General features: G+C 38.4%; 2 protein-coding genes across 10 annotated transcripts in view; both read left to right on the top strand.

Annotated features, from left to right (window-relative positions):
* Window positions 1–27,140, top strand: part of RCBTB1 (RCC1 and BTB domain containing protein 1) — a 90,487-nt gene that overhangs the window by 48,304 nt on the left and 15,043 nt on the right. For 8 of the 9 annotated variants that reach the window (XM_053665389.1, XM_053665382.1, XM_053665383.1 and 5 more), the window contains 4 exons: window positions 11,679–11,786; window positions 12,168–12,310; window positions 13,324–13,514; window positions 25,871–25,997. In XM_053665389.1, coding sequence (XP_053521364.1) covers window positions 11,679–11,786; window positions 12,168–12,310; window positions 13,324–13,514; window positions 25,871–25,997 — 569 coding nt within the window. The remainder of the gene's footprint in view (window positions 1–11,678; window positions 11,787–12,167; window positions 12,311–13,323; window positions 13,515–25,870; window positions 25,998–27,140) is intronic. The other variant, XM_053665388.1, reaches the window with a different exon arrangement.
* On the top strand, window positions 21,809–22,835 carry LOC119056211 (40S ribosomal protein S12-like). Its single transcript, XM_037154567.2, has one exon. It carries the CDS (start codon window positions 22,467–22,469, stop codon window positions 22,782–22,784), a length of 318 nt encoding a protein of 105 aa, XP_037010462.2. The 5' UTR covers window positions 21,809–22,466; the 3' UTR covers window positions 22,785–22,835.

The raw sequence follows: 27,140 nt of genomic DNA, 5'->3' as shown, positions 1-27,140 counted from the left end.
GTATTTTTTTCCTGATTTCTTTTTCTGATATTTCATTGTTGGTGTACATTAGCACCATTGATTTCTGAATATTGACTTTGTATCCCACTGTTTTTGCCAAATTCCCTTATTAGATAGAGTAGTTTTTTGGTGGAGTCTATACGATTTTCTATGTACACTATCATGTCATATGCAAACAATGACAGTTTTGCTTCCTACTTTTCAATTTACATGCCTTTTATTTCTTCTCTGATTCCTGTGGCTAAGTCTTCCAATACTATGTTGAATAGAAAATGGAAGTGGACATCCTTGTCTTCTTCCTGATCTTAGTGGGAAAGCTTTTAGTTTTTGCCCATTGGATATGATGTTGGCTGTAGATCTCTCATATGTAGCCTTTATTAGAACACTCCCTGTACTCCCACCTTGCTGCGTGTTTTAATCATAAATGGGTGCTGTACCTTATCAAATGCTTTTTCCGCTCTACTGATATGATCATGTGATTTTTGTCTTTGCTTTTGTTTATGTGATATTTTACATTTATTGATTTGCAAATATAGTACTATCCTTGCATCCCTGGGATAAATCCCCCTTGGTCGTGGTGTATGATCTTTCTGACATATTGCTGGGTACAGTTTGCCAATATTTTGTTGATGATTTTAGCGTCTATATTCATCGGCAATACTGGCCTGATGTTTTCTTTCTTTGTTATATCTTTATCTGGTTTTGGGATTAGGATCTTATAATTCTTCTCTTAGTCTCTGTGTCATTTATCTGTGCTCTGATCTTGGTTGTTTCCTTCCTTCTACTTGCTCTGGGTTGTCTTTGTTGTTGTTCCTGCAATTCTTGTAGATCTAGGCTTAGGTTGGTTATTTGAGATGTTTCTATCTTTTTTAGTAGGCCTGTATTGCTATGAACTTTCCTATCCGGACTACCTTCACTGTACCCCATAAGTTTTGGACTGTTGTGAATTCATTTTCATTTGTTTCCAGAAACATTTTGATTTCTCCCTTTGTGACATTCTTAACACATTCATTGTTTAATGGCATGCTATTCAATCTCCATAAATTTGAGTATTTTTTAGTTTTTTTTCCTTGATGTTCATTTCTAGTTTCAGTCCCTTGTGGTCAGAGAAAATGCTTGCTATGTTTTCAGTGTTCTTGAACTTTTTGAGGCTTGTTTTGTGTCCTATCACATAGGGTATCTGTTAAAATGTTCCATGTGCATTTGAAATGAATGCGTATTTTGTTTCTTTGGGATGAAAGGTTCTATATGTATCAGTTAATGTCCGTTTGTCCTAGGGCACTGTTCAATGCTTCACTTTACTGATATTTTGTTTGGAAGATCTGTCCATTTTTGACAGTGGGGTTAAAATCCCCTACTATAACTGTGTTGCTGTCAATATCTTTCTTGAAGTCTTCCAAGATTTTCTTTATGTATTCGGGTGTTTCTATGTTGTGTGCATATATATTTACAATGTTTATGTGTTTTTGATGGATTCTTCCCTTGAGTATTGTGAAGTGACCTTCTGGGTCTCTTTTTATGCCTGTTTTTTTGAAGTCTGTTTTGTGTGATATGAGAATTGCTACCCCAGCTTTTTTTTCCTGTCCATTTGCTTGGAATATTTTTTTTCCAACCCATCACTTTCAGTCTGTGTATGTCTTTTGTTCTGAGGTGCGTTTCTTGTAGCCAGCATTTGTGTGGGTTGTGTTTTCTTACCCATTTAACTACTCTTTGTGTTTTGATTGGAGCATTAAATCCACTAACATTTAAGGTTATTATTGATACATACTTATTCATTTTTTCCCCCTTTATACCTGTGTTCCTCTCTGTCTCACTCTTTTCCTTTCTCTTCTTATAGTAGTTTGTTTAGTATATCTTGTATTATTGGTTTGGTGGGGATGTATTATTTCAGCCTTCTTTTTTCTAGGAAATTTCTTATTTCACCTTCCATTTTAATTGAGAGCCTCGCTGGGTAGAGTAATATTGGTTGCAGGTATTTGTTTTTCATTACTTGGAATATCTCTTGCCATTCTCTCCTGGATTGGAGTGTTTCTTTTGAGAATTCAGCTCCTAGTCTTACCAGAGCCCCTTTGTATGTTACTTCTTGGTTCTCTGCTGTTAAGATTCTCTCTTTGTCTTTAAAACTTGGCTATTTAATTGTACCTCTTTTAGTAGGTCTCTTTGGGTTCGTCTTGATTGGGTGTCTCTATGCAAGTTCTCTGAACTTGCATGTTCTTTTTCCTCTTCAGGTTCAGAAAGTTTTCTATCAGTATTTTTTCAAACAGGGCTTCTATCCCTTTTTCCTTTTCTTCCCCTTATGATATTCCTATGATTCAAATGTTGTTGCATTTCATGTTATCTTGGAGTTCCCTTAAGCTATCTTCATAAATTTTGAGTCTTTTTTTGTGCAGCTGCTCTACCTGGGTGTTTCTTTCTACCTTCTCTTCCAGCTCAGTAATATGATCCTCTGCTTCATCCAGCTTGCTTGTAATTCCTTCTAGTGTGTGTTTTATTTCTGAAGTTTTATTTTTCACTTCTTCCTGGTTTTTCATTATAGGTTTTAAAAAATATATTTTATTGATTATGCCATTACAGTTGTCCCATTCACCCCCTTTATTCCCCTCCACCCTGCATACATGCTCCACCACCATTCCCTCCTTTTAGTTTATGTCCATGTGTCACAAGTTCTTTAGATTCTGTATTTCCCATACTATTCTTGCCCTCCCCCCTGTTTATTTTCTACCTACCATCTATGCTACTTATTTTCTGTACCTTCTCCCCCCTTCTCCTCCTCCCACTCCCTTGTTACTAACCCTCCATGTGATTTTCATTTCAGTGGGTCCCCTCCTGATCTAGCTGTCCTCTTAGTTTGCTCTTGTGTTAGGTGTGGTTGTTAATAACTGTGAGTTTGCTGTCCTTTCACTGTTCATATTTTTATCTTCGTTTTTTTAGTATTTTTAAAAATATATTTTATTGATTATGCCATTACAGTTGTCCCATTTCCCCCCTTTATTCCCCTCCACCCTGCACACCCCCTCACCCACCATTACCTCCCTTTAGTTTATGACCACGTGTCTCAAGTTCTTTAGATTCTATATTTCCCCTACTATTCTTGCCCTCCCCCCTGTCTATTTTCTACCTACCATCTATGCTACTTATTTTCTGTACCTTCTCCCCCCTTCTCCTCCTCCCACTCCCCTGTTACTAACCCCTCCATGTGATCTTCATTTCTATGGTTCTGCTTCTGATCTATCTGTCCACTTAGTTTGCTTTTGATTTAGGTGTGGTTGTTAATAACTGTGAGTTTGCTGTCCTTTTCCTGTTCCTATTTTTTATCTTCTTTTTCTTAGGTAAGTTCCTTTAACATTTCATATAATATGGCTTGGTGATGATGAACTCCTTGAACTTGATCTTATCTGAGGAGCACTTTATCTGCCCTTCCATTCTAAATGAAAACTTTGCTGGATAGAGCAATCTTCATTATAGGTCTTTGGATTTCATGACTTGGAATACTTCTTTCCAGCTGCTTCTTGCCTAATGTAATTATGATGTTCCTTGGTGTGTTCCTTCTTGGGTCCAACTTCTTTAGGACTCTCTGAGCTTCCTGGATTTCCTGGAAGTCTATTTCCTGTGCGAGATTGGGGAAGTACTCCTTTATTATATGTTCAAATAAGTTTTCCACTTGCTCTTTCTCTTCCCCTTCTGGTACCCATATAATTCGGAAGTTGGAGCATTTAAAGATGTCCTGGAGGTTCCTAAGCCTCTCCTCATTTTTTTGAATTCTTCTTTCTTCATCCTTTTCTGTTTGGTCATTTTTTCCTTCCTTCTGGTCCACTCCCTTGATTTGAGTTCCAGTTTCCTTTCCATCACTGTTGGTGTCCTGCGCATTTCCCTTCATTTCAGTTAGTTTAGCCTTCATGTGTTCCTCTAATTTGTAACTAAAATCAACCAATTCTGTGAACATCCTGATCTCCAGTGTTTTGAACTGTGCGTCTGATAGATTGGCTATTTCTTGGTCACTTAGAGTTATTGGCTCTGGGGCTTTAAGTTCTTCTTGAGCCATGTTTTGTTCTGTTTGCGCCTGTTACGGAGGAGCAGAGCCTGAGGTGTTCACCAGGGTGGGGCAACCCTCCTTGCTGGGTTGTGATGCTGTATGTGGGGGCGAGGTCAAAGAGGGTTAATGGTGGTCCCCTCTGCTGCTTCCCGCCACTAGGGCCTGCATGGTCTGTCTCACTGCTAGCTCCTTCACTGGTTTATCTGCACGCAAATGTGTGACTGCAGTCAGCCTGGCACCTTGCGTCCTCACTGGGTCTGCCCATTGCTACCCCACACCTGGGATCCGCCCATGGCTGCCTGTACGCCTGGGTCAGGGGATCTTTCCTGGTCGACCCCACTCCACTGCCAATTCCACCCCTCTTACCAGTCTGGCTGAATGGTTTGTTATTGTCAGACTTCCGTGTAGTTCAATTTTCTGTGTTTTGGCTGTGTTTTTGTTACTAAAACTTTGTTGTCTTTAAACTTGTTTGAGCGAGGAGGTACAGTGTTTCCACCTACGCCTCCATTATGGCGGAAGTCCCATATTTTTTATCTTCTTTTTCTTAGGTAAGTCCCTTCAACATTTCACATAATAAGGGCTCAGCAATGATGAACTCCATGAACTTGACCTTATCTGAGAAGCACTTTATCTGCCCTTCTATTCTAAATGAGAACTTTGCTGGATAGAGCAGTCTTCGTTGTAGGTCTTTGGTTTTCATGACTTGGAATACTTCTTTCCAGCCCCTTCTTGCCTGTAAGGTCTCTTTTGAGAAATCTGCTGACAGTCTGGTGGGAACTCCTTTGTAGGTGACTGTCCCCTTATCTCTTACTGCTCCTAGGATTCTCTCCTTCATTTTAGTCTTGGCTAATGTGATTATGATGTGCCTTGGTGTGTTTCTTCTTGGGTCCAACTTCTTTGGGACTCTCTGAGCTTCCTGGATTTCCTGGAAGTCTATTTCCTTTGCCAGATTGGGGAAGTTCTCCTTTATTATTTGTTCAAATAAGTTTTCCACTGTTGCTGTTCCTCTTCCCTTTCTGGTACCCCTATAATTCAGATGTTGGAACTTTTAAAGATGTCATGAATTTTTCTAAGCCTCTTCTCATTTTTTTGAATTCTTGTTTCTTCATTCTTTTCTGGTTGGTCATTTTTATTTTTTGTTCCTTCTGGTCCACTCGATTGATTTTAGGATTGTTGCTGTGTAGTATTCACAATCACATGGAACAACTATTATTTACAATAGTCCTGGGACAACAATAATATGACAGAAATACAGCATTTGAATAACCAGAATAGAAAGTACATGATTAAGAGTACTATGTTACTGGAATATGAATGAAGTGAAAGAAAGTTAAGATACAATATGAAAGAGAAAATAAGGAAAACCAGTCACACAATGCAATTAAATAAAGATATAAAATGAAGAAAACTAAACAGAAAGAAGAAAATAAAAAATACTAACAGGATAAAAGAAAAATAAATTAAAAAGTAATAATAATACAAATCAACAGTAAAATGCAATTTCTGTTGCATAGCAAAGTGAAATTTCTCTCAGTTTCTCAGTCATTGGGGTTAGTCTTGTGATCCCTCTTTGGATCTTTCCCTGGACCTTTCACAGTTCCAGGTCTTGTTTCACTTGGGGGAAGAAAGAAGAGATGGCATGGGGCGGGGGCGCTGGGAAGCTTTCTGCTGACTTAAACCCACAGAGCAAGTTCTGCTGGTCACAGGCAAAGGGGGCTGGACTTTGCTTTTCTCCTTTCCTATAGTTCTGTAAGGAAGGGGGCCAGGTTTAGGCCACAATATTCACAGTTGCCCAGCCTCCAGCCCAAGTCCTTCATGAGCTGCTGAGCCCCCACTGTCATCTGAGCCACACCAGCGCCTTTACTCCACCAGTTGTGCTACAGTCTGTGTAATGAGCCTCTTCCTTTGTCTTTGCCCAGTGCTTCTAGAGCCCGCCACTGATAAGCAGCACAAATCAGCTGTGAAGTAAATGGTGCTAGTAGCCTCCACCAGAGGCGCACAAGAGTTCCTTAAACAGCAGCTGACCGCCTTTTTTTGAGTAAAATCTTCTAATTTAAGCCCACCATTCTTAACAAGCACCTGGCTTTTCACACAGCCCAACTTTCTAACCAGACTGGAGACTATCCAGGTCAGGGTCTGACATGGCCCAACTCATCTCCCTTCTCCAGGTGTTGCCTGACTCCCTGATTTCTCTTGTAATGACCTAGCCAGCATCCATAGTCCCAGTGGGTGAACACTGCTTCTGTGTGTCTCCCACTTCATCTGTATTCCCCTCAGTGACTAAGCACCCAGGTCCCTCCTGGTGCCATGCTGCCCTCCCTGCTTGGGTAGGAGAGGGAGCTGGTGCTCTGACTCCTCCAAGGATCCTGAGGCAGGCCTCAGGTGGGAGCCCGCAGCAGCCTTGGTCCTCATGCAGATCCCAGGGACCTTAGCATTCCAACGCAGTCTCCTTACTGTCTGTTTTTCAATGTCCTCTACAATGTTTGGCCTCCAAAGTTCATATAAGCTGGGATTCCATTATCTGTTTGCTCTGTGTCTCAGAGAAGTTGGGAGCAAGGAGAATAGTACAGCAGGGAGAAGTAGGCTCCACTCCTACCTACCTTACTGCCATCTTTTCCCCCAGTAACTTTTATTTTCTTTTCAATATCCAAGTAGCTTAATACTTACAGGTATGTGTTGGTGATTTAATTTACTGATTAAAATTTTGATATTCCTTCGTCTCTAATAAAAAAAAATCAATTGCATACTCTTTCAAGTTAGCTGATGATATTTATAAGCAGTTGATGGCTCCAGTGTGCATGATGTCTCTGTAGAATTACCTGCCTCTATCTGGAATATTTGTTCATGGAAAGAAGCAACTTGCAAAACCAGAAATTTTTGTCCCAATTGTTGTTAGCTACTTTTAAAAACCCTCCTTTCAGTGACCCTCTACTATGTTCATTTTGAATGAATGGTTATTTTTTTTAAGTATATGTGGCTCAGTGGATTGAGCGCAAAATTGTGAACCAGAGGGTCTCCAGTTCTATTCCCAGTCAGGGCACATGCCAGGGTTGTGGCCCGGGTCCCCAGTTGAGGGTGTGTGGGAGGCAGCCACACACTGATGTTTCTCTCCCATTCTTTCTCCTTCCCTTTCCCTAAAAATAAAACCGTAAAATCTTTAAAGAAAATTCTGGTTGTAACCTCTGTTTAAATGGACCTGTTACTACCTCTGCTTTCTTCGTACACAAAAATTATCCAAAGATACATCTTTGGACATACAGGCATGGTATCATGCCTTGGAGTGCTGGAGTGCTCACCTATGTTAACTTATTTTTGAATCAATCCTGATATCCTGGATAACTTCAGAATTCCTTGGGATAGTCATATGGCATCTTCTATTTCAGTATTCTTCACTTACCTTTTATTTTTAAAAATAAATTTAATTTAAAAATTATTATTATGATTATTTTAAGAAAGAAAAAATGAAACACACATGTAAAAAGTACATTAATACATTTTCTCCAATCTTGTTAATAGTTTGATATATTAGGTCTGTTCAGAAGGTATCCAGTAATGTAATATTTTTAAAAAGAGAGAGAGACATTTATTGAAGATACAAGCTACAAGAAACATTGTACATAGGGCAGTGATATCTCAGTCAGCTTCAAAGTAGGCACCTTAAGACCCCACACAGTTCTCCCACTTGCAATCAGCTGCTGCTTCTTATTTTTATGAATTTCATCGAAGATCTGAAATCTCTCCCATTTCAAAGGTGATTTTAGTTTGGGGAAAAGCCAGAAGTTACAGAATGCCAAATCTGGGTTGTGGGGGTGGTGAGTCACCTGGATGATTTGATGTTTCACCAAAAATCTCTGCATGAGATGTGATGCATGAGTGGGTGTGTTGTTGTGCTGAAGCTGCCAATCACCAGTTGCCCACAGCTACGGCCTTCTGAATTACATGAATAGTTTCTGTGGAGAAATGTTCAAGCTTAAGGTAAAATTGGATGCATATTCATTTCTCTACTCAGTCATTTTGAAATGCAAAGGCCACACAGTACACATGCGCAATCAACACTGTCTACCGCCCCCACTGAATAGTACAGTGAACTCCAGTATGCACACGTGTTCCAGTCCACTCTCCCTGGTTGCCAGCTTACATAAGTGTCATGCCAACCATTCTCTTCTTTTTTTTTTTTTAATTTTATTGATTATGCCATTACATTTGTTCTATCTCCCCCCTCCATTCCCCTCCACCCTGCACACCCCTCCCCCACCAGTCCCCCCTCTTTAGTTTATGACCACATGTCTCAAGTTCTTTAGATTCTATATTTCCCATACTATTCTTACTCTCCCCCCTATCTATTTTCTATCTACTGTCTATGCTACTTATTTTCTGTACCTTCTCCCCCCTTCTCCTTCTCCCAATCCCCTGTTGCTAACCCTCCATGTGATCTTCATTTCTATGGTTCTGCTCCTGATCTAGCTGTCCTCTTATTTTGCTTTTGTTTTAGGTGTGGTTGTTAATAACTGTGAGTTTGCTGTCCTTTCACTGTTCCTATTTTTTATCTTCTTTTTCTTAGGTAAGTCCCTTCAACATTTCATATAATAAGGGCTTGGTGATGATGAACTCCTTGAATTTGATCTTATCTGAGAAGCACTTTATCTGCCCTTCTATTCTAAATGAAAACTTTGCTGGATAGAGCAATCTTTGTTGTAGGTCTTTGGTTTTCATGACTTGGAATACTTCTTTCCAGCCCCTTCTTGCCTGTAAGGTCTCTTTTGAGAACTCAGCTGACAGTCTGATGGGAACTCCTTTGTAGGTGACTGTCCCCTTATCTCTTGCTGCTTCTAGGATTCTCTCCTTCATTTTAATCTTGGCTAATGTGATTATGATGTGCCTTGGTATGTTCCTTCTTGGGTCCAACTTCCTTGGGACTCTGTGAGCTTCCTGGATTTCCTGGAAGTCTATTTCCTGTGCCAGATTGGGGAAGTTCTCTTTTATTATTTGTTCAAATGAGGTTTCCACTCATAACTGTTCCTCTTCCCCTTCTGGTACCCCTATAATTCAGATGTTGGAGCATTTAAAGATGTCCTGGAGGTTCCTAAGCCTCTCCTCATTCTTTTGAATTCTTGTTTCTTCATTTTTTCCTGTTTGGTCATTTTTTCCTTCCTTCTGGTCTACTCCCTTGATTTGAGTCCCAGTTTCCTTTCCATTACTGTTGGTTTCCTGTGCATTTCCCTTCATTTCAATTAGTTTAGTCTTCATATGTTCCTCTAATTTGTGCCTAAAATCAACCAGTTTTGTGAGCATCCTGATCAGCAGTGTTTTGAACTGTGCATCTGAAAGTTTGGCTATTTCTTCATCACTTAGATTTATCGGTTCTGGGCCTCTGAGTTTTTCTTGAGCCATGTTTTGATCTGTTTGTGCCTGTTATGTATGAGGAGAGGTGCCCTAGGTGTTCACCAGGGTGGGGCCACCCAGGTTGCTGGTTTGTGATGCTGTATGTGGGGGCAAGGTCAGAGAGGGAGCAATGGTGGTCCTCTCCGCTCGCCTAGTCTGCCTCACTGCTCGCCCTGGACTGCTTATCCCAGTGCAAATGTGCAAGTGCCCCCCCCCCCGCCCTGTGCAGGCCGCCGGGGCCTGCACAATCTGTCTCAATGCTCGCCTCTTCACTGGTTTATCTGCGTGCAAATGCGCAACCTACCGCAGACAGCCAGCCGCACCTCTTCCCTGGGTTCCACCCGTAGCTATCCCGCACCTGGGATCCGGGCCCTCAGCTGCCTGTGCAGCGCCCAGGTCGGGGGATCTTTTTTGCCCGACAAAGTCCGCTGCTGGCTTTGCCCCTCTGACAGGTTTAGCTGAGCAGGTCATTGTTTTCGGACTCTGTATTCAATTTTCTGTGGTTTGATTATGTTTATTGTTGTTAAAACTTTGTTGTTTTTAAATTTGGTTGTGCGAGAACGCAAAGTGTTCCCACCTACGCCTCCATCTTGGCGGAAGTCCCATTCCAACTATTCTTGTTATATTAACAATGGCTGAACTTTTACCTGACAGACCTTTTATGTCCTTTTGGAGTTTTCTCTATAAACAGTTATATATGGGTGAATATAATACCTCTTTTGAAAAATGGGATTATTATACTTACTGCTTTTCCCTCCTGTTCTGTAACTTCTGAGCTTAACAACATATGATTTACCTGAATCTGTTCTCAGACCACTTGTAGCTGCTTTTTATATACTAATGACTGTTTAGTTTTTCTCTCAGTGGAAAAACTAAGAGATCTGGATGACCTACATCCAGATCTCTACTGATGGGCATTTCAATTGTTTGTAATATTTTGCTGTTTTAAACAATGTTGCACGGACTTTCTGTGTTATTTTTTGTGTATGTATATCTTTGTACACTTAGGGAAGGATTTATATAAGTTCTCAGAAACAGGATTTCTGGGTCAGGCAGTATGCCATTACAAATTTTGATGTCTGTTGCCAAATTTCTTCCCATAAAGTTGAAACCTATACTTCTGGTATCAAAAGTGCTTTAACTACTTGTTGCTAGTACCCTAAAGTCCATGTCTCCTTTTCCCCCTCTGTCACATTGCCTTAAAAAGCCACAACCAATTCCTATATGTCCTGCATTGCCATGGGGCATGGTGCCACCACACATCCTGGTCTTCTAATTTGAGCTAGCCCCTTTATCTGTTCCTGTGTCCCACAGTGGCTATTCTAAACTTTTAACAGTTCTGTCAAACCTATGCCCAGCCCCACTACATTCTCCCTCTTACTCTAGATATTTAAGAGATCACCACATTCTATCACATCTTTCTCTTCAACTTATTTTTTTACCATTTCCTCTCTCAGTCCTTGAATGGTCTTTTGTCTTGTACACATTCCAGTCACCTTTCATGTTGTAGCCAGTGTGATGTTTCCAAAATGAAAATTTAAGCATGTTAATTTGTTTTGAAGTATTTCAGTGAAAGACCCATAGAAGCATTCCACTTTCCCTGTGGAAATGGTGTGTTTTGGCACTTTATCCACTTGACTCTTACCTTCTAGTCTTTTCTCCTTCCACTATCCCATTTGTGTCCAGCCAGTCCCACCCGCTTGTCTTCTGAATCTGCCTCCAGCACATTCTGTGCCCCGACCCTGGAGTGTTTTAATCATCATTCAGCTCTGCCCAAATCTCCATGTTCTGAAAAGTCTTTCCTTAACTTTCTTTCTATAGCCAAAGCCTTTCACTTCTCTGCTTCTACATTGCCTTGATTATATCTCTATTACAGCAATTGCCACTTGGCTGGGGAAAGTTTGCATATGTTTATTGTCCCTGTTAAATGGTGATTAAAGACATATTTCTAGTACCTTTCACAATGTCCTAACCTATTATAGGTGCTTAATAATTGTTAATAAGCCTCAGCTTCTTCATGTGTAAAACAAGAATTAATGACTTGCCCAAAACCATCCAACTAGTACTGGTAAGTTATAGAGTAGGAACTGATGCCAAATTCTGTTCATTCCCCACCTCTTAAACAACTTCTGCTTGGAGATCAGTGTAGGATCACATAGAGTAGAATATGAGTATTGGAAGTGAAAAAAAAACATGACTGATTTATCTGTTTCCTCTCACTAGCACTTTTTAAAAGCCCATTCTCTCCCTTTTTCTTTCTAAGGTATATGGCTGGGGTTACAATGGCAATGGTCAGCTTGGCTTGGGAAACAATGTCAATCAGCTGACCCCTGTGAGAGTAGCAGCTTTGCACAGTGTGTGTGTGAACCAGGTATGTTTGGTGGACTCTTAGTTGCTGGTCTCCATCTGTCTTCCCTGCTCTGACTTGGAGGAATGTTGGAGATTTACTCTTCAATAAATCTTTTTGAACGATACCTGTGCTTTCATCTTCTATATTTAATATCATATCCTCCCTAAATTCTGATGATGAGAAGGAACACCATGGTGGTGGCATGTTAGCCTTAACAAGTGAAAAAAGCGATCAGAAAAACTCAGTGGTCTCAGGTTTAGGCTTTTCTAGTTTTTTTTAATGTTTTAGAAAATGTTATCCCACACCTGATGATGAATTGGTGTTCTGTAGAAGCTGGCTGTAATCTTTAGATGTTTTTCCCTGTCTTTCCTGTTTATGATAACCATTTAAATTTACTTGCAGATTGTCTGCGGCTATGCACACACTCTAGCACTAACAGATGAGGGCTTGCTCTATGCCTGGGGAGCTAATACATATGGGCAGCTGGGAACTGGCAATAAAAATAACCTGCTAAGCCCAGCACACATCATGGTGGAGAAAGAAAGGTAACTTGGCTGTACCATGTCTTGGGATCATGTGTGCATTGTGGACTTGGAGCTATGTGTGTTTAGCTTGGTGTGTGCTGGAACCATGGTGTTTGGCTTTGTAACTCTTCTGTTTATTAACATTCTTATTTTGAACAAAGAGTTTGAATACCAGCTTGAGTGAACATGAGGTTGACAGGATTCTTATGCAGCTTTCTAAAATAACCTCTTGATTGATATGCATTAATGCATCTTGGTAAAATCCTACAAACTTCTTGTTGCCCATTTAGTAGGGAAGTAAAATAGGGTCTACCACCATGTTGAAGTATAAAATTTTCCTTTGAGCCAACTAAAACAACTTTTACATGAATAAAAATTGCCCTTGAAAGGACATTATCTGTTCAAATATTGCTTTGATGTAATGTGTGTTACTGGAATAGATGCTTAATGTTTGTTCAGCCAAATCATGAGGTGTTGTTACCCACTAAGTTTTAGAATGTTGACTTTTGATTCTGGGACCCTGCCTAAGAAAGAGACTAAGAAATGTAGTAACTCTGGCTTGATGCCCATTTGGCTTGGAGTGTTCAGAGTTCATGACCCCTAGACCAGTGTTTTATCAGCCTGATGAGTGTTCTGAGCTCTGGTGGGGTGAGAGAAAAAGTTGTATTGTAAGGAAATGGTATATTGAAGATAGTTTTGTTTTGTTTTTACTATGGTCTAAGCCCCCAAAACTGTCAGAACATTTTTGTCAGAGTCCACTTTCCTCATTTACTTTGGTTTCTAGTCCCTTTTTCCAAATTTTCCTCAACAGTTATGTGTTTTTTATCTTAACTCAGAAAGAGACTGAAAAGTAGGACAACAAGGAAGTACTCATGCTCTATTGTTTGATTTTGTCCATAGGACATGATAGCTAATGTCCCTTCTTGAGTGTTTTCGAGGTATTCCAAGCATGAACATTTTATTTACCTTGTGTAATATGTTGTGGGCTTTTATAATACAGAAATAACACATCCATTTTTCTTAAAATATTTCAGGGTAGTAGAAATTGCAGCCTGCCACTCTGCCCACACATCTGCTGCCAAGACCCAGGGTGGTCATGTGTACATGTGGGGCCAGTGCCGGGGCCAGTCAGTGATCCTGCCTCATCTCACCCACCTCTCCTGCACAGATGATGTATTTGCCTGCTTTGCCACTCCTGCCGTCTCCTGGCGCCTCCTGTCTGTTGGTAAGAAAGGCTAGGGCTACTTAATTCCACCCAGGAAGAATCATCCTGTCAACTGACCAGTTTTCCTGCATATTTGCTGGTTATTTGCCCTTTTAGGTTCTAGAATGTTTTATTCCCCATTAAATTTAACCTTTTCTTAAATTAGATTTACTTAATGAAATTTATTGATATGTTATAAAACATTACATGGATTATTTTATCCCTTTAAGTGTTTTCATTTTAATTGAAAGGTAAAATTCATATGTTACATAAAATTAACCATTTTAAAGTATACAATTCAGCATTTAGTTATTCACAAAGTTGTGCAACCTTGATTGATATCAAGTTCTAAAACAGTTTTATCAACCTAAAACAAAACCCTGTACCTGTTTAGCAGTCACTCTATGCTCCCTTTCCCCCAGCCACTGGCCAGTTTGCTTTTTATTCCTATGCATTTACCTCTTTTGGACATTAATGTAAATGGGATAATACAGTGTGTAACATTTTGTGTCCAGCTTCTTTGACTCAACCTTTTTGAGACCCATTCATGTTGTAGTATATATTAATACTTCATTGTTTTTTATAGTGAATAATATTCCATTGTATGTATATACCACATTTCATTTATCCATTGATCTGTTGAAGGATATTTGGATGCTTTCCAATGTTATATTCAAAACAGTGTTATTGTGAATAATGCTGTTATGAACATTCATGTACAGATATTTGTGTGAATAACCTGTTTCTAAGTATTTTTATTGTTATACTAAAATTATTATGTAATTTGATATAATATGAACCAAAAATGAATTTTAGAAAAAGTGAAGAACTTGTGGTTTTGAAGGTGATGTCTTAGCCTCACCTTTTCTCCCTTTTTCTTTCAACCAATTTTAAATACATTTATTTTAGAGGGGCATCAAAACAAAGATATTATAAAGGGTACTAGAAATCAGGGTGTTTTTTTCTGAGTAGACATTAACAGAGATCTTAATTTCTTTTTATTGTTCATTTCTGCCTTTTTCTTCCTAGTCATTTATTCATTTATATGAAGAGGAAAGAAATAGGTCATAATGCATCAAGTTTTAGCATTAGCGTAGCTCTTGATGACCAAGGGGTTTGGGTTGCTCAGCAATTGATATTGAAAGCTAGTCTTATAATACATGTCATCCTGAGTTGTGTCAGACAGCTGGAGCTGTCCCCTCATCAGGTGACCAGTCTTTAGTCTTACAGGCAAGAGTATATTTAAGCAGAGTTAAGCTGCTATTCAACTTAAAGTGAAACATATTGAACATTTTCAGATTTTTTAAATAATACAGCAGTTTTTTTACAGTGAATATTGTGATTAGAAAAATTTAGTTCACCATAAAAATCCTAGAAGACAACAGGTGTTTCTTAGCAATAATTTTCTCTTAGCAATAATTTTTTCTGATATATTGCCTCAGGCAACAGAATAAAAAGCAAATGTACTCATCATCTAAAAAGCGAAGGAAACCATCAGCAGGATGAAAAGACAATCCACTGAATGGGAGAACATATTCATCAATAATACATCTATCTGACAAGGGTTGTATATCCAAAATTTATAAAGAATGCAGAGAGCTCAACATCAAAAAAAAAAAACAATTAAAAGATGGGCCAAGGAACTGAATAGACACTTCTCCAAAGAGGACGTGCACATGGCTGTTAGACATATTAAAAGGTAATCAATGTCACTAATCATCAGAGAAATGCAAATTAAAACTACAGTGAGTTATCTTCTCATGCCTGTTAAAATGGCTGTCGTCAGTAAATCGACAAAAAACAAGTGTTGTAAGGATGTGGAGAGAAGGGAACCCTCATGCAGTATTGGCAGGAATGCATATTGGAGCAGCTAATGTGGAAAACAGTATGGAGTTTTCTCAAAAAATTAAAAATGGAACCGTTGGATGTCAGAGGAAGGGCGGTGTGAAAGATCCCTTGAACTTTCAATAGTTGAAGATCTATAACTCAACAAAGGATTCCCTGCTCAACACACAAAATGCCTGAGAGATCCACACATTGAAACATCTAAAGGTAGGTGAGCCAGAACAAATGGAAACAATGAGAACGTAGAAGGACTGAGACGATCCACAGATACAGCCTTGCAGCTGGAAGCTCTTGGTGGGGCTTAGCCTGGAGAGGGGAGGAATTCAGTTGTAGGTGGTGCGTCCTTCAGCCAGGAGGAGCAAAGAGATTTGAAGGAACAAAGTGATTCTTGCAGGAGTGAACAGTGGGAGCTTCAGCTGAACCTAGAGACCTGGGCAAGGACACAGCACAAGGGTGGGGCCACGGTTGTTGGGTGGCAGGATTCCAGAAAGAGGAACAAAGCCATGGAGCCCTACCATCCCTAGTCTTCCAGAGCTCTCCTCCCTTCACCCTTGGTATCAGATTGTGGAGCAAATTATCTGCAACCCAAGACCTGCTATTATAGAATCACATTTTTCCCTGAGCAAAGGATACACTCTGTGACCTATCCTGGGATGCAGAGAGGACCCTGTGGAGGTCTGAGGTTGCTATTACCTGGAGGACAAAACAACAAGGAAGCCTGCCTATTCCCCAAACCTACCCCTCTTCTACATATTTATAGCATTTGGCTGTGGAGGGACTTCACAGAACTAAAAAGTTTGTAATTCAGAGCCACCTACTGGAAAATAAAAGAAAGACCTCTTTGTATTAATCTGCTAGAGAAGTACCACTTATACATAGATGCCTAGAAAGAAGAAATCCATCAAATACCATGAATAACAGAGGTAGCAAGGCAGCTCAGGAAGAAAATAATCTCTGGAAAACATACTTGAAGACATGGAAATATGTAGTATAAATGACAGAGAATGCAGGATTGTGGCTTTGAAAATGCTCAACAAGAAGCGAGAAAATATAGTCAATTTAATGCACTCAGATAACAAATAAAACGAGTGTATTATGAAACAGATTGAAAGTTTAAAAAAGAACCAAATAAATTCTGGAGGTGAAGAACTCATAAAAGAATGAACTAGTGAGCACAGAAAATACAGCTGACCAAATGGTGGAAATAATTATTTATATGGAAGATAGAAATCTAGAAATGATGCAGAGAGAAAAAGAGAAAGACTTGGGCATAAAAAAATGAAAGATCTCTCCAAAAACTATCTGACTCCATCAGAAAGTACAATATAAAAATAATAGGCATACCAGAAGAAGAACAGAGGGAGAAGGGAATGGAGAGTGTATTTAAGCATATGGAAAGTGCTAGACTCTCAAATTCAAGAGACAAATACAACACCTAGTTACCTCAGTCCAAAGAGGCCTTCTTCAAGGCACATCATATTAAAACTATCAAAAATTAATGACAGACTTCCGGTCAAGAGGGAGGTGTAAGTAAACATGCTCCATCTCCTTGTGCAGCCACAGATAGAATTACAGCTAGACATCAAAACAAATAACACCCAGAACCATCATAAAATCAATTTGTATGGAAGTACAACAACCAAGGATATAAAGAAGCTACATTCATCCAGATTGGTAGGAGGGGTGGAGCTGTAGAGACAGGTGGGGAGGCATGGAGATGCAGTGTGATGCAGAGAGGTAGCAGCAGCAGTGAAATAGGCAGTCCGACATTCACATGTGGTAGATAAAAGTCTGGAGGGACACCTTGGGAGTGATCGATTATAGCTCTACACCAGACCATACAGCCCAGGGTTCCAGCACCAGGAAGATAAATGCCCAACTTCTGGCTGTAAAAACTAGTGGGGGTTGGGTCAGCATAAGATTTTCAGGAGATTCTGCTTAAAGAGCCTGCACAATCTTAAAACATATGCAGACCTGTCTCTTCTGGGATTCAGCACCAGGGCAACAGGTGGAAGGGCACCAGTTGCTCAGAGCAAGTGCCAAGCAAAACTCCAGAAGCCAGACAGTAGCATTGTCCACTCCCCAAGCTCACCCCCAACACAGAGCCACAAAGCAGTGAAATAGGCTGCCCCACCCTGATGATTACCTCAGGTTCTGCCCCATAAAATGTACAGGTGCCTTTTCTACAACAGGCTGTGCTACTAAGGTAGGGAGTCAAAGCAGCTATACCTAATTCACAGAAACAAACACAGGGAGGGTGCCAAATTGAGGAGACAAAGAAATATGGCCCAAATGAAAGACCAGAGTAACACCCCAGAAAAAGAACTAAAGAAAATGGGGATAATCAACCTGTCAGATACAGAGTTCAAAACACTAGTGATCAGGATGCTCAGAGAACTCATTGAGTACAGCAACAAAATTAAAAAGACCCAGGAAGAAATTAAGGTTACAGTAAGTGAAATAAAAGTATATAGGGAATCAACAGTGGAGGGGATGAAGTTGGGATTTTAGATCAATGATTTGGGACATAAGGAAGAAATAAACATTCAAGCAGAACAGCAAGAAGAAAAAAGAATTATAAACAAGAATAGTATAAATTGCCTCTGGGATATCTCTAAGCACACCAACATCCAAATTGTAGGGATGCTAGAAGAAGAGGAAGAACAAGGAATTAAAAACTCACTTGAAAAAATAATGAAAGGAAACTTTCCTAATTTGGTGAAGGAAATAGACATACAAGTTCAGGAAGCACAGATGGTCCGAAACAAGTTGGACCCAAAGAGAAATACACCAAGACACATCATAATTAAAATCCCACAGGTGAAACATAAAGAGAGAATATCAAAAGCAGTAAGAGAAAAGCAGAGTTACCTACAAAGGAGTTTCCATAGTCTGTCAGCTGATTTCTCAAAAGAAACTTTGCAGGTGAGAAGGGAGTGGCAAGAAGTATTCAAAGTGATAAAAAGCAAGGTCCTACAACCAAGTTACACTACCCAGCAAAACCATTATTTAGAATGGAAGGGCAGATAAAGTGCTTCCCAGACAAGGTAAAGCTAAAGGAATTCATCATCACCAGAACATTATTACATGAAATTTTAAAGGGACTTATCTAAGAAAAAGAAGATCAAAACTATGAACATTAAAATGGCAACAAATTCGCAACTATCAACAACTGAAAACAACCAACCAGAACAGGAGTGGAATCATAGATATGGACATCATTTGGAGGGTCATCAGCTGGTAGGCAGAGGGAGAAGAGAGGAAAAGGTGCAAGAATTAAGAAACATAATTGGTAAGTAAAAAAAAAAAAATAGGGCAATGTTAAGAGTACTATAGGAAATGGAGACACCAAAGAACTTATATGCATGACCCATGCAGATGAACTAAGGGGGCAGAGTAGATTGCTGGAGGGAATGGAGAGGGGGCAAAGGAGGAAAAATTGGGTCAACTGTAAAAGCAGAATTAATAACACTTTTAAAAATTAATGACAAAGGATTCTCAAGGCAGCCATGGAAAAGAAGAAAGTAACCTATAAAGGAAAGCCCTTTAGAATATCATTGCACTGCTTAGCAGAAACTTTATAAGCCATAAGAGTGGACCAAATATTCAAACTAATGAAAGAGAAATTACCAGCCAAGAATAATATAATATTTAAAGTTATTCTTTATATATGATGGAGAAATAAAGACATTTCCAGACATCCAGAAGCTGAGGAAATTTATCGTCAGAAGACTTCTATTGCAGTAAATACTCAAGGGAGTTATTCTACCTGAAACAAAGAACAAAATGTCACAAAACTACCAGCAAGATCACCAACAAACAGCCTAAACAAGGATATAATTTGGGACACCAAAAACATAAAAGGGGAGGGTGTAAAGGTCTTAATTTATAAAGCAGGATGGAGATCAGATGCATTCAAAAGAAAAAGGACTACTGTATACATGAAACTTTCTTTTTTCATAAACCTAATGGTTATCACATACAAAGTCTCCCAAACTGAGACACGTAGCTTAAGAAAAAGAGGAAATAAGTATGGAATATCACCAAACAAAAACAACAGACAGAAACACAAAGGAAAAGATCCAATGGAGGAACATAGCTACCCAGAAAACAACACACAAACTGGCTGTAGGAAATTCTCAAACATCAATAATCACCCTAAATTGGACTGAATTCACCAATACAGAGGTACAGGTTAGCAGATTGGATCAAAAATCAAAACCCAAGCATATGCTGCCTCCAGGAGACACATCTAAGCTGCAGAGACAAAGTTAGAATCAAAATGAAAGGGTTGAAAATAATTACACAAAAAATATCCACAGAAAGTAGGTTTAGCCATACTTATGTCTGATAAAACATTTCAAGGTAACAAAGGTAAGAAGAGACCAATATTGACATGTTATGATGATAAAGGGAACACTGCATCAAGAAGACATAACACTTCTCAATATTTATGCAGCCAGTCAGAGAGCACCAAAATATCTATAGCAACTACTAACACAACTAAAGGGAGAAACAGGCAAAAAGAATCATAATTGGGGATCTTCATACTCCTTTGATAGCTCTAGATAGATCATTCAAACAGAAAATCATTAATGAAATACAGACCTTAAGTGACACATTAGAGAGACCAAATGGACATAATGAACATTTACAGAACCTTTTATCCTAGAACATCAAATTATACATTCTTCTCCAGTGCACATGGAGCAGTCTTAGGGATAGACCTTATTTGGGGTAACAAAACTAGCCTCCTAAAATTCAGGAAGATTGAAATTATACCAGATATATTCTCTGAAAACAATACTTTGAAATTGAAAATCAACTGCAAAAAGGAAGTAGAGAAGCCCATAAATATGTGGAGATTAAACAACATACTATTAAAAAATCAGTGGGTTGAAGAAAAAGGTGACATCGAAAGATACAGAGAGACAAATGAGAATGACTATGACATAGTTATAAGAGGGAAATATATGGCTCATCTTAAAGAACTAGAAGAACAAAACCAATCCAAAATCAACAGAAGAAAGGAAATAATGAATATTAGAGCAGAATTGAATGAAATAGAATACAAAAGACTGTACAACAAATTAATGCAACAAAGAGCTGGTTCTTTGAAAAGATTAATAAAATTGAAAAAATTGGCTGGACTCACTAAGGAAAAAAGAGAAAAGTCTCATATAGATTTACAAACAAAATCAGAAATGAAGGAGGTGATGTTACCACAGACATCATAGATACACACAGAATAATACTGGGATACTATGAAAGACTGTATGCCACCAAATTCAATAACCCAGAAGAAATGGGTAAGTTCCTAGAAATACATAACCTTCCTAGACTGAACTATGAAGAATTGAAAAAATCTAAATAGATTGCTAAACAGTGAAGTAATTGAAACAACCATCAAAAACCTCCCCAAAAATAAGTGTCCAGGAATGGATAATTTAACCAATGAATTCTTCCAAACATTCGTCAAAGAAGATTTGATATTTATCCTCTCAAACTCTTCCAAAAAATTGAAGAAGAGGCAATACTTCCCAACACATGTTATGAGGCCAACCTAACCCTGATTACCAAAATCTGGCAAGGATACCACAAAAAAAGTAAATAACAGACCAAAAATTGCCCTGACTGCTGTGGCTCAGTGGATTGAGCACTGGTGTGCAAAGCAAAAGTTGTCAGTTCAGTTTCCAGTCAGGGCACATGCCTGGCTTCCAGGCCAGGTCCTCAGTTGGCATGCAAGAGACAACCAGTTGTTGTTTCTCTTGCTCACTGATGCTTCTCTCCCTCTCTTTGCCCCTCCCTTCCCTTCTGTCTGAAAATAAATAAACAAAATATTTAAAGAATAAAAAAATAAAGATACAAGAATCCTAAGCAAAATACTAGCAAATCAGGCACAACAAAACATTACAAAAACCATACATCACAATCGAGTTTGGTTCATTGCAGGGGCACAAGGATTATTTAACATATGTAAATCAATCAATATAATACACCACATTAACAAAACAAAGGGTGAAAATCATAGGATCTTATTAATAGATGCAGAAAAATCATTTGATAAGATTCAACATCTATATATGATATAAACAATAAAATGGGTATAGAAGGAAAGTTCCTCAACACAATAGAGGCCATATATGACAAACCCTCAGCCAATATCATACTCAATGGTGAAAAACTGAACCCTTTTTCTCTAGAATCAGGAACAAGACAAGGATGTCCACTCATTACTGTTTTTCAGCATAGTTTTGGAAGTCTTAGCCAGAGCAATCAGGCAAAAAAATAAAATAAAATGAAAAGCATTCAGTAAGAGGTAAAAGTGTCACTTTTTGGAGATGACATGATTCTGTTTAAGGAAAACCCTTAAAGACTACACCAAAATTCTAATAGAAACAATAAACAGTAAAGTTGAAGGATCCAAAGTCAATATACAAAAATCTACTGTTTTCCTATATATTAACAATGAAACTTCAGGAAAAGAAATGAAAAAACAATTGTTTTTGTAAGTGGAACCAAAAGAGTTAAAATACCTGGGGATAAACTTAACAAAAGATGTAAGGGACCTATGCACTGAAAATTACAAAGCATTGTTAAAAGAGAATGGAGAAAGACACAATGAAATGGGAAGATAATCCATGTTCATGGATTGGAAGAATCAACATAGATAAAAGGGCATATCACCCAAAGCAATATCTGTATTGCATTTAATCCCCATCAAAATCCCAATGTTATTTTTTTAAAGAAGTAGAACAAAAACATCAGATTTGTATGGAACCACAAAAGACCCCAAATAGTCAAAGCAACCCTGAGAAATAAGAACAAAGCCAGAAGTATCATACTACCTGACTTCAGATTACACTACAGAGCTACAATAATCAAAATAGCATGGTATTGGGGGGGGTGGAAACAGACACACTGACCAATAGCCCAGAACTGAGAGCCCTGAAATAAAACTACATGTATATGGGCAAATAATTTTTGACAAACAAGCCAAAAACACACAATGGAGAAAAGAAAGCCTCTTCAATAAATGGTGTTGGGGATTTTCCTGCCATTGAGAAGTTGCACAGAGGTGGAGGCTTGTATGCATTCAAGATTCAACTCCACCCATAATCCACTGTTATGGCTGAGGAAGGCATTACTGCTGGAGGTGTAATGGACATTAATACTGCTTTACAAGATGTGCTGAAGACCACCGTCATCCATGATGGCTTAGCATGTGGAATTTGTAAAGCTTCCAAAGCCTTTGTGTGTTTGCATACAACTGATGGGCCTCTGTATGTCAAGTTTGTGGCTGCTCTTTGTGCTAAACACCAAATCAATCTAATTAAGGATGACAGCAATAAGAAACTAGGGGTATGGGTAGATCTTTTTAAAATCAGCAGAGTGGGAACGCCCCATAAAGTGGTTGGTTGCAGTTCTGTCATAGTTAAGGACTAGACAAGGAGTCTCAGGCAAATGATGTCATCAAGGGTACTTCAAATGCAAGACATGAACAAATAAACTCTGCATTTGTTTCTCAAATGAATAAAAATGGTGCTTGGAAAATTGGAAAGCCACATGCAAAAGAATGAAACTCGACATAGTTTTCATTTTTGTACATAGTTTGTCCCATGTACAAAAACTAATTCAGAAATGTATCAAAGACCTAAGTATATGATCTGAAATAATAAATCACATAGAAGAAAACATAGGTACTGAACTTATGGACCTTGGTCATGGAGAACATTTTGTGAATTTGATCCCAAAGGAAAGGGAAATAAAGGTAATAATAAATGAATAGGATTATATCTAACTAAAAAGGTTCTGCACAGCAAAAGAAACTGCTAACAAAACAAAAAGGCAAACAACCTAATGGGAAATGAAATTTGCAAACACCCACTCCAACAAAGGGTTAATATCCAAAATGTGGGTATATAAAGAGCTCATAGAACTCAACCCCAAACAAAAAAACAGTGCAATTAAAAAATGGGCAGAGGACTTGAATAGACATCTCTCTCACGAAGACATACAAACATTCTGCAGATATATGAAAAGCTGTTTAACTTCTCTAGCTATTAGGGAAATGCAAATCAAAACCACAATGAGATATCTTCTCTCACCTGTTATGACTATTAACAAGAGAAGTAATAACAAGTGTTGGAGAAGTTACGGAGAAGGGAGCCCTCATTCACTGCTGTGACAACATAAACTGATACAGCCACTATGGAAAACAGTATGGCAGTTCCTAAAAAAAAAAAAAAAAAAAGGAATATCTACACAAAAACCTCAAAAAACATGTATTGGCAAAGATATATGCACCTCTATGTTTATTGCAGCATTTTTCACAGTGGCCAAGACATGGAGACAACCAAAGAAATTGTCGTTCAGTAGAGGGTTGGATGAAGAATGTATGGTACGTTATACTATGCATTACTACTTAGCCATACGAAAGGATGAAATACTGCCATTTGTGACAACACGGATGGAACTTGAGAATATTATGCTAAGTGAAATAAGTCAGTCAGAAAAGGCTAAGAACCATATGGTTTTACTAATATGTAGAATCTAGTGAGCAAAACAAAGTAATGAACAAAATAGAAACAGACTATAGAGAACAGATCAATAGCTATCAGAAGGGAAGGGATTTGAGGGATTGGATGAAAAAGGTGAATGGATTAAGCAAAAACAAAAACAAAAAGAACTCATAGACAACATTTTGGTGATTACTAGAGGGAAAGGGGTTAGGGAGAGGTAGAAGAGAGTATAAGGGGGATAAATTGTGATGGAAGGAGACTTGACTTTGGGTGATGAACACACAATACAATATACAGATCATGTACTAGGGAATTATACCTGAAACCTCTATAATTTTACTGACTGTGTCACTCCAATAAATTCAATTAAGAAAAAAAATTTTATTCACATAATGGGACTATATATCCATAATCACACATACGCATCACAGCCAAAGCACTCTGCCACACCTTCAGATCACATGCTACTAAACTTGCACCTGTTTATAAAAAGCTTCCCCAGGTTTTTGCATCTTAAAATCCTGATCCCAAAAGACATCCTTTTCTGAAGAAATATCCTAACATTTTTTAATGTTAAGCTTGGAAAAAATGTGGTCATTGAATATAATTCTTAGATGATTACTTTTCCTCTACTCACTAAGTCAGAGTGGTTTTTTTTTTCCCCACAATTTCAGATGAGTGATAGGAAGGGTCAGATAGTGCCAGAAGCTAAGAGAAGGAAAGGGTTATTTCAACCCTTAAGACAATGCAGAAGTACACACTGATAAGTTGTTTTCTGGATAGTCTCTATAGCAATCTGGACTCCTGGACTTTGCCCATCTTAGTTGTTTCCTTTCTTTTATTTACCTGTGATCCAGGTTATAGGGTCAGAGAAAACAGGTTTTTTGAGAGATTGCTAACCTCTCCTCCCTAGCCAAGTAAGCTTTGCATCGTTTGTGGGTTGGGTGGCAATAGGTTAAGGTAACAGGGCTCAGACAAGTGATAATTTCTTGTGAGATTCTGATAATAAAGCTAACTCATGGATAAGTTTGTGTTAGGTTTCAGCGTAGGTTTTAGTAGTTGTCTCTCCTACAAGAATTGCCCTGGTAACACCAGGTTACTGAGGGACATAGCTAAGTTATTTTATTTAAGTCATCACTTTTATCTTGTGGGCAGCCACAACCTATCTCTCTCCACAGTAGCTTCGTTCAGTGCTGATGAGAGTAGAGTCTCTGGAACTTTATTTCCCTGTTAGCCTTCTTGTTTTCCTTTGTGCATGCATATAAAGCACAAGAAAGTGTTACATGGATTTCTACTAGTGCCTTTACTTTTCTTCATCGTAACACAAATCTACTTACATATATCTGTAATCGTAATACCAGTTCTCATCAGGCAATGAAATCCTGTTTTTGAAAAACTGTTTTCCTTAAGTATATATTATTACTAATTAATTAGCTCTGTTTTTAGATAGTGTGTAAGGATTATTTGTACATTAATTTATAGGGCTGAGAGGGATGTTTAGACTTCAGGTATCAAGGGAAAAATGTTTCCCTGTGTAAGAACATGACTTAGCATTACCACTTAAGTGATGAGTTTGTTTCTTGTGACTCCTTAAGTAAATATAGTAACCACTTGAAACTACCCCCAAAGCAGGGCAAAGGTGTTGTTAGTGTTACAATCAAAGAAAATTGTCAGGTTCTTAGCCCTAGAAGAAAATCACTCAAGTTTTTAACAAGTAGTTATATAATCATGGGCTACCTATAACTTTTATTTTTTAATACATATTTCTAATGACTAATTTAGTATATATGATTGGTTTTGGCCTTTTCAAATATGCATTTCTTGGTAGATTATACACTCAGGATGCTTATTTTAATACTGTGAAACAGATTTGTCAAGTAAGGCATGAACTTTTTTGAAAATAATCTAGTGAAATTATCCATCATGCCAATAATTATCTTTTTGATGTCTGCCACATGTTGGATATACTTTCTCAGCTTTCTCTATTAATTATGTGTTCATTGCCTCCAGAGCATGAAGACTTTTTAACAGTTGCAGAGTCCCTGAAGAAAGAATTTGACAGTCCAGAAACTGCTGACCTAAAGTTTCGAGTTGATGGGAAATATATCCATGTCCATAAAGCTGTTTTGAAAATCAGGTATTTTTGCAGGAGATAACCTTACTTTCTCTTTATAACATCTGTTTCTTTGTTATTCCATAAATTGGGTACTGATAAGAAACAGCCTTGGCAGTAGAGAGAAATGGCAAACTTCTTTTTGCAGATAGTATCAATCCACTGAGTATTGAAGAGTTTTGTATGTACATGTGCCTTTTTGAAAAAGCATTATGTACCATTGGTCTATATTGTCTTTAAATGAAGGATGTTGTGAATATTTATTTCCAAGATACCTATTTACATGGTCAAAAAACCCACAAAAGATTGTCAGGGAAAAGTATATATATGAGGTCTGTATGGGAAAAAATGCAGCCATTGTTAATATGATGAGAATAGTTGACACCACATCAAGGTAACCTAGCAGCCAAGGAGAGTGGACTAGAATGCGCATGCATAAACAATGACAACTTCACTGTACTATTTAGTGGGGTAGATGCTGTTGAGTGGTCATTTGTACTGTGTGGCCGTCATATTCAAAATGACTGAGTAGAGCAATGAATCTGCATTCAATTTTGAATTAAGTTTAAACATTCCTCCACAGAAACTATTCGAATGATTTAGAAGGCCACAGCTATGGGCAGCTGGTGTTTGGCAGCTTCATCACGACAAAACTCTTGCTCATGCATTATGTCTTGTGCAGAGTTTTTTGGCAAAACATTGAATCACCCAGGTGACTCAGCCCCCCTACAGCCCAGATTTGGCATCCTGTGACTTCTAGCTTTTCCCAAAACTAAAATCACTTTTAAAAGGGAAGAGATTTCAGACTGTTGAAGAGATTCAGGAAAATACAACAAGGTAGCTGATGGAGATTCCAACAAAGGATTTTGCTAAGTGTTTTGAACAGTGGAAGAGATGCTGGGAGAAGTGTGTGAGGTCCCAAGTTGTCTACTTTGAAGGGGACTGAAGCAACATTGTTCTATGTACAATGTTTCTTGTATCTTAATAAATGTCTGTAATAAATTTCATTACATGCCTGGATACTTTCTGGATAGACCCTGTGTGCCTCCTTTTGCTCTTAATTAAAGTCTCATTTTTCTCAAGGAGAAAACTCTCATAGTCAGGAATGCTGGTCTTCTGGCCTGAGGGACATCTAATTCCCAATGAAAGAAAAGTTCTTTAGCTGTA

This window comes from Artibeus jamaicensis, unplaced genomic scaffold (assembly GCF_021234435.1).
Source record: "Artibeus jamaicensis isolate MK-2021 breed Jamaican fruit bat unplaced genomic scaffold, CSHL_Jam_final contig_410, whole genome shotgun sequence".
NCBI lineage: Eukaryota > Metazoa > Chordata > Mammalia > Chiroptera > Phyllostomidae > Artibeus > Artibeus jamaicensis.
Note: the sequence above shows the minus strand (reverse complement) of the source record. Positions and strands in the feature narration are given on the sequence as shown.

Coding starts and splice junctions, on each gene's coding strand:
- LOC119056211 (XM_037154567.2), top strand. CDS start 22,467: ATGGCTGAGGAAGGCATTACTGCTGGAGGTGTAATGGACATTAATACT.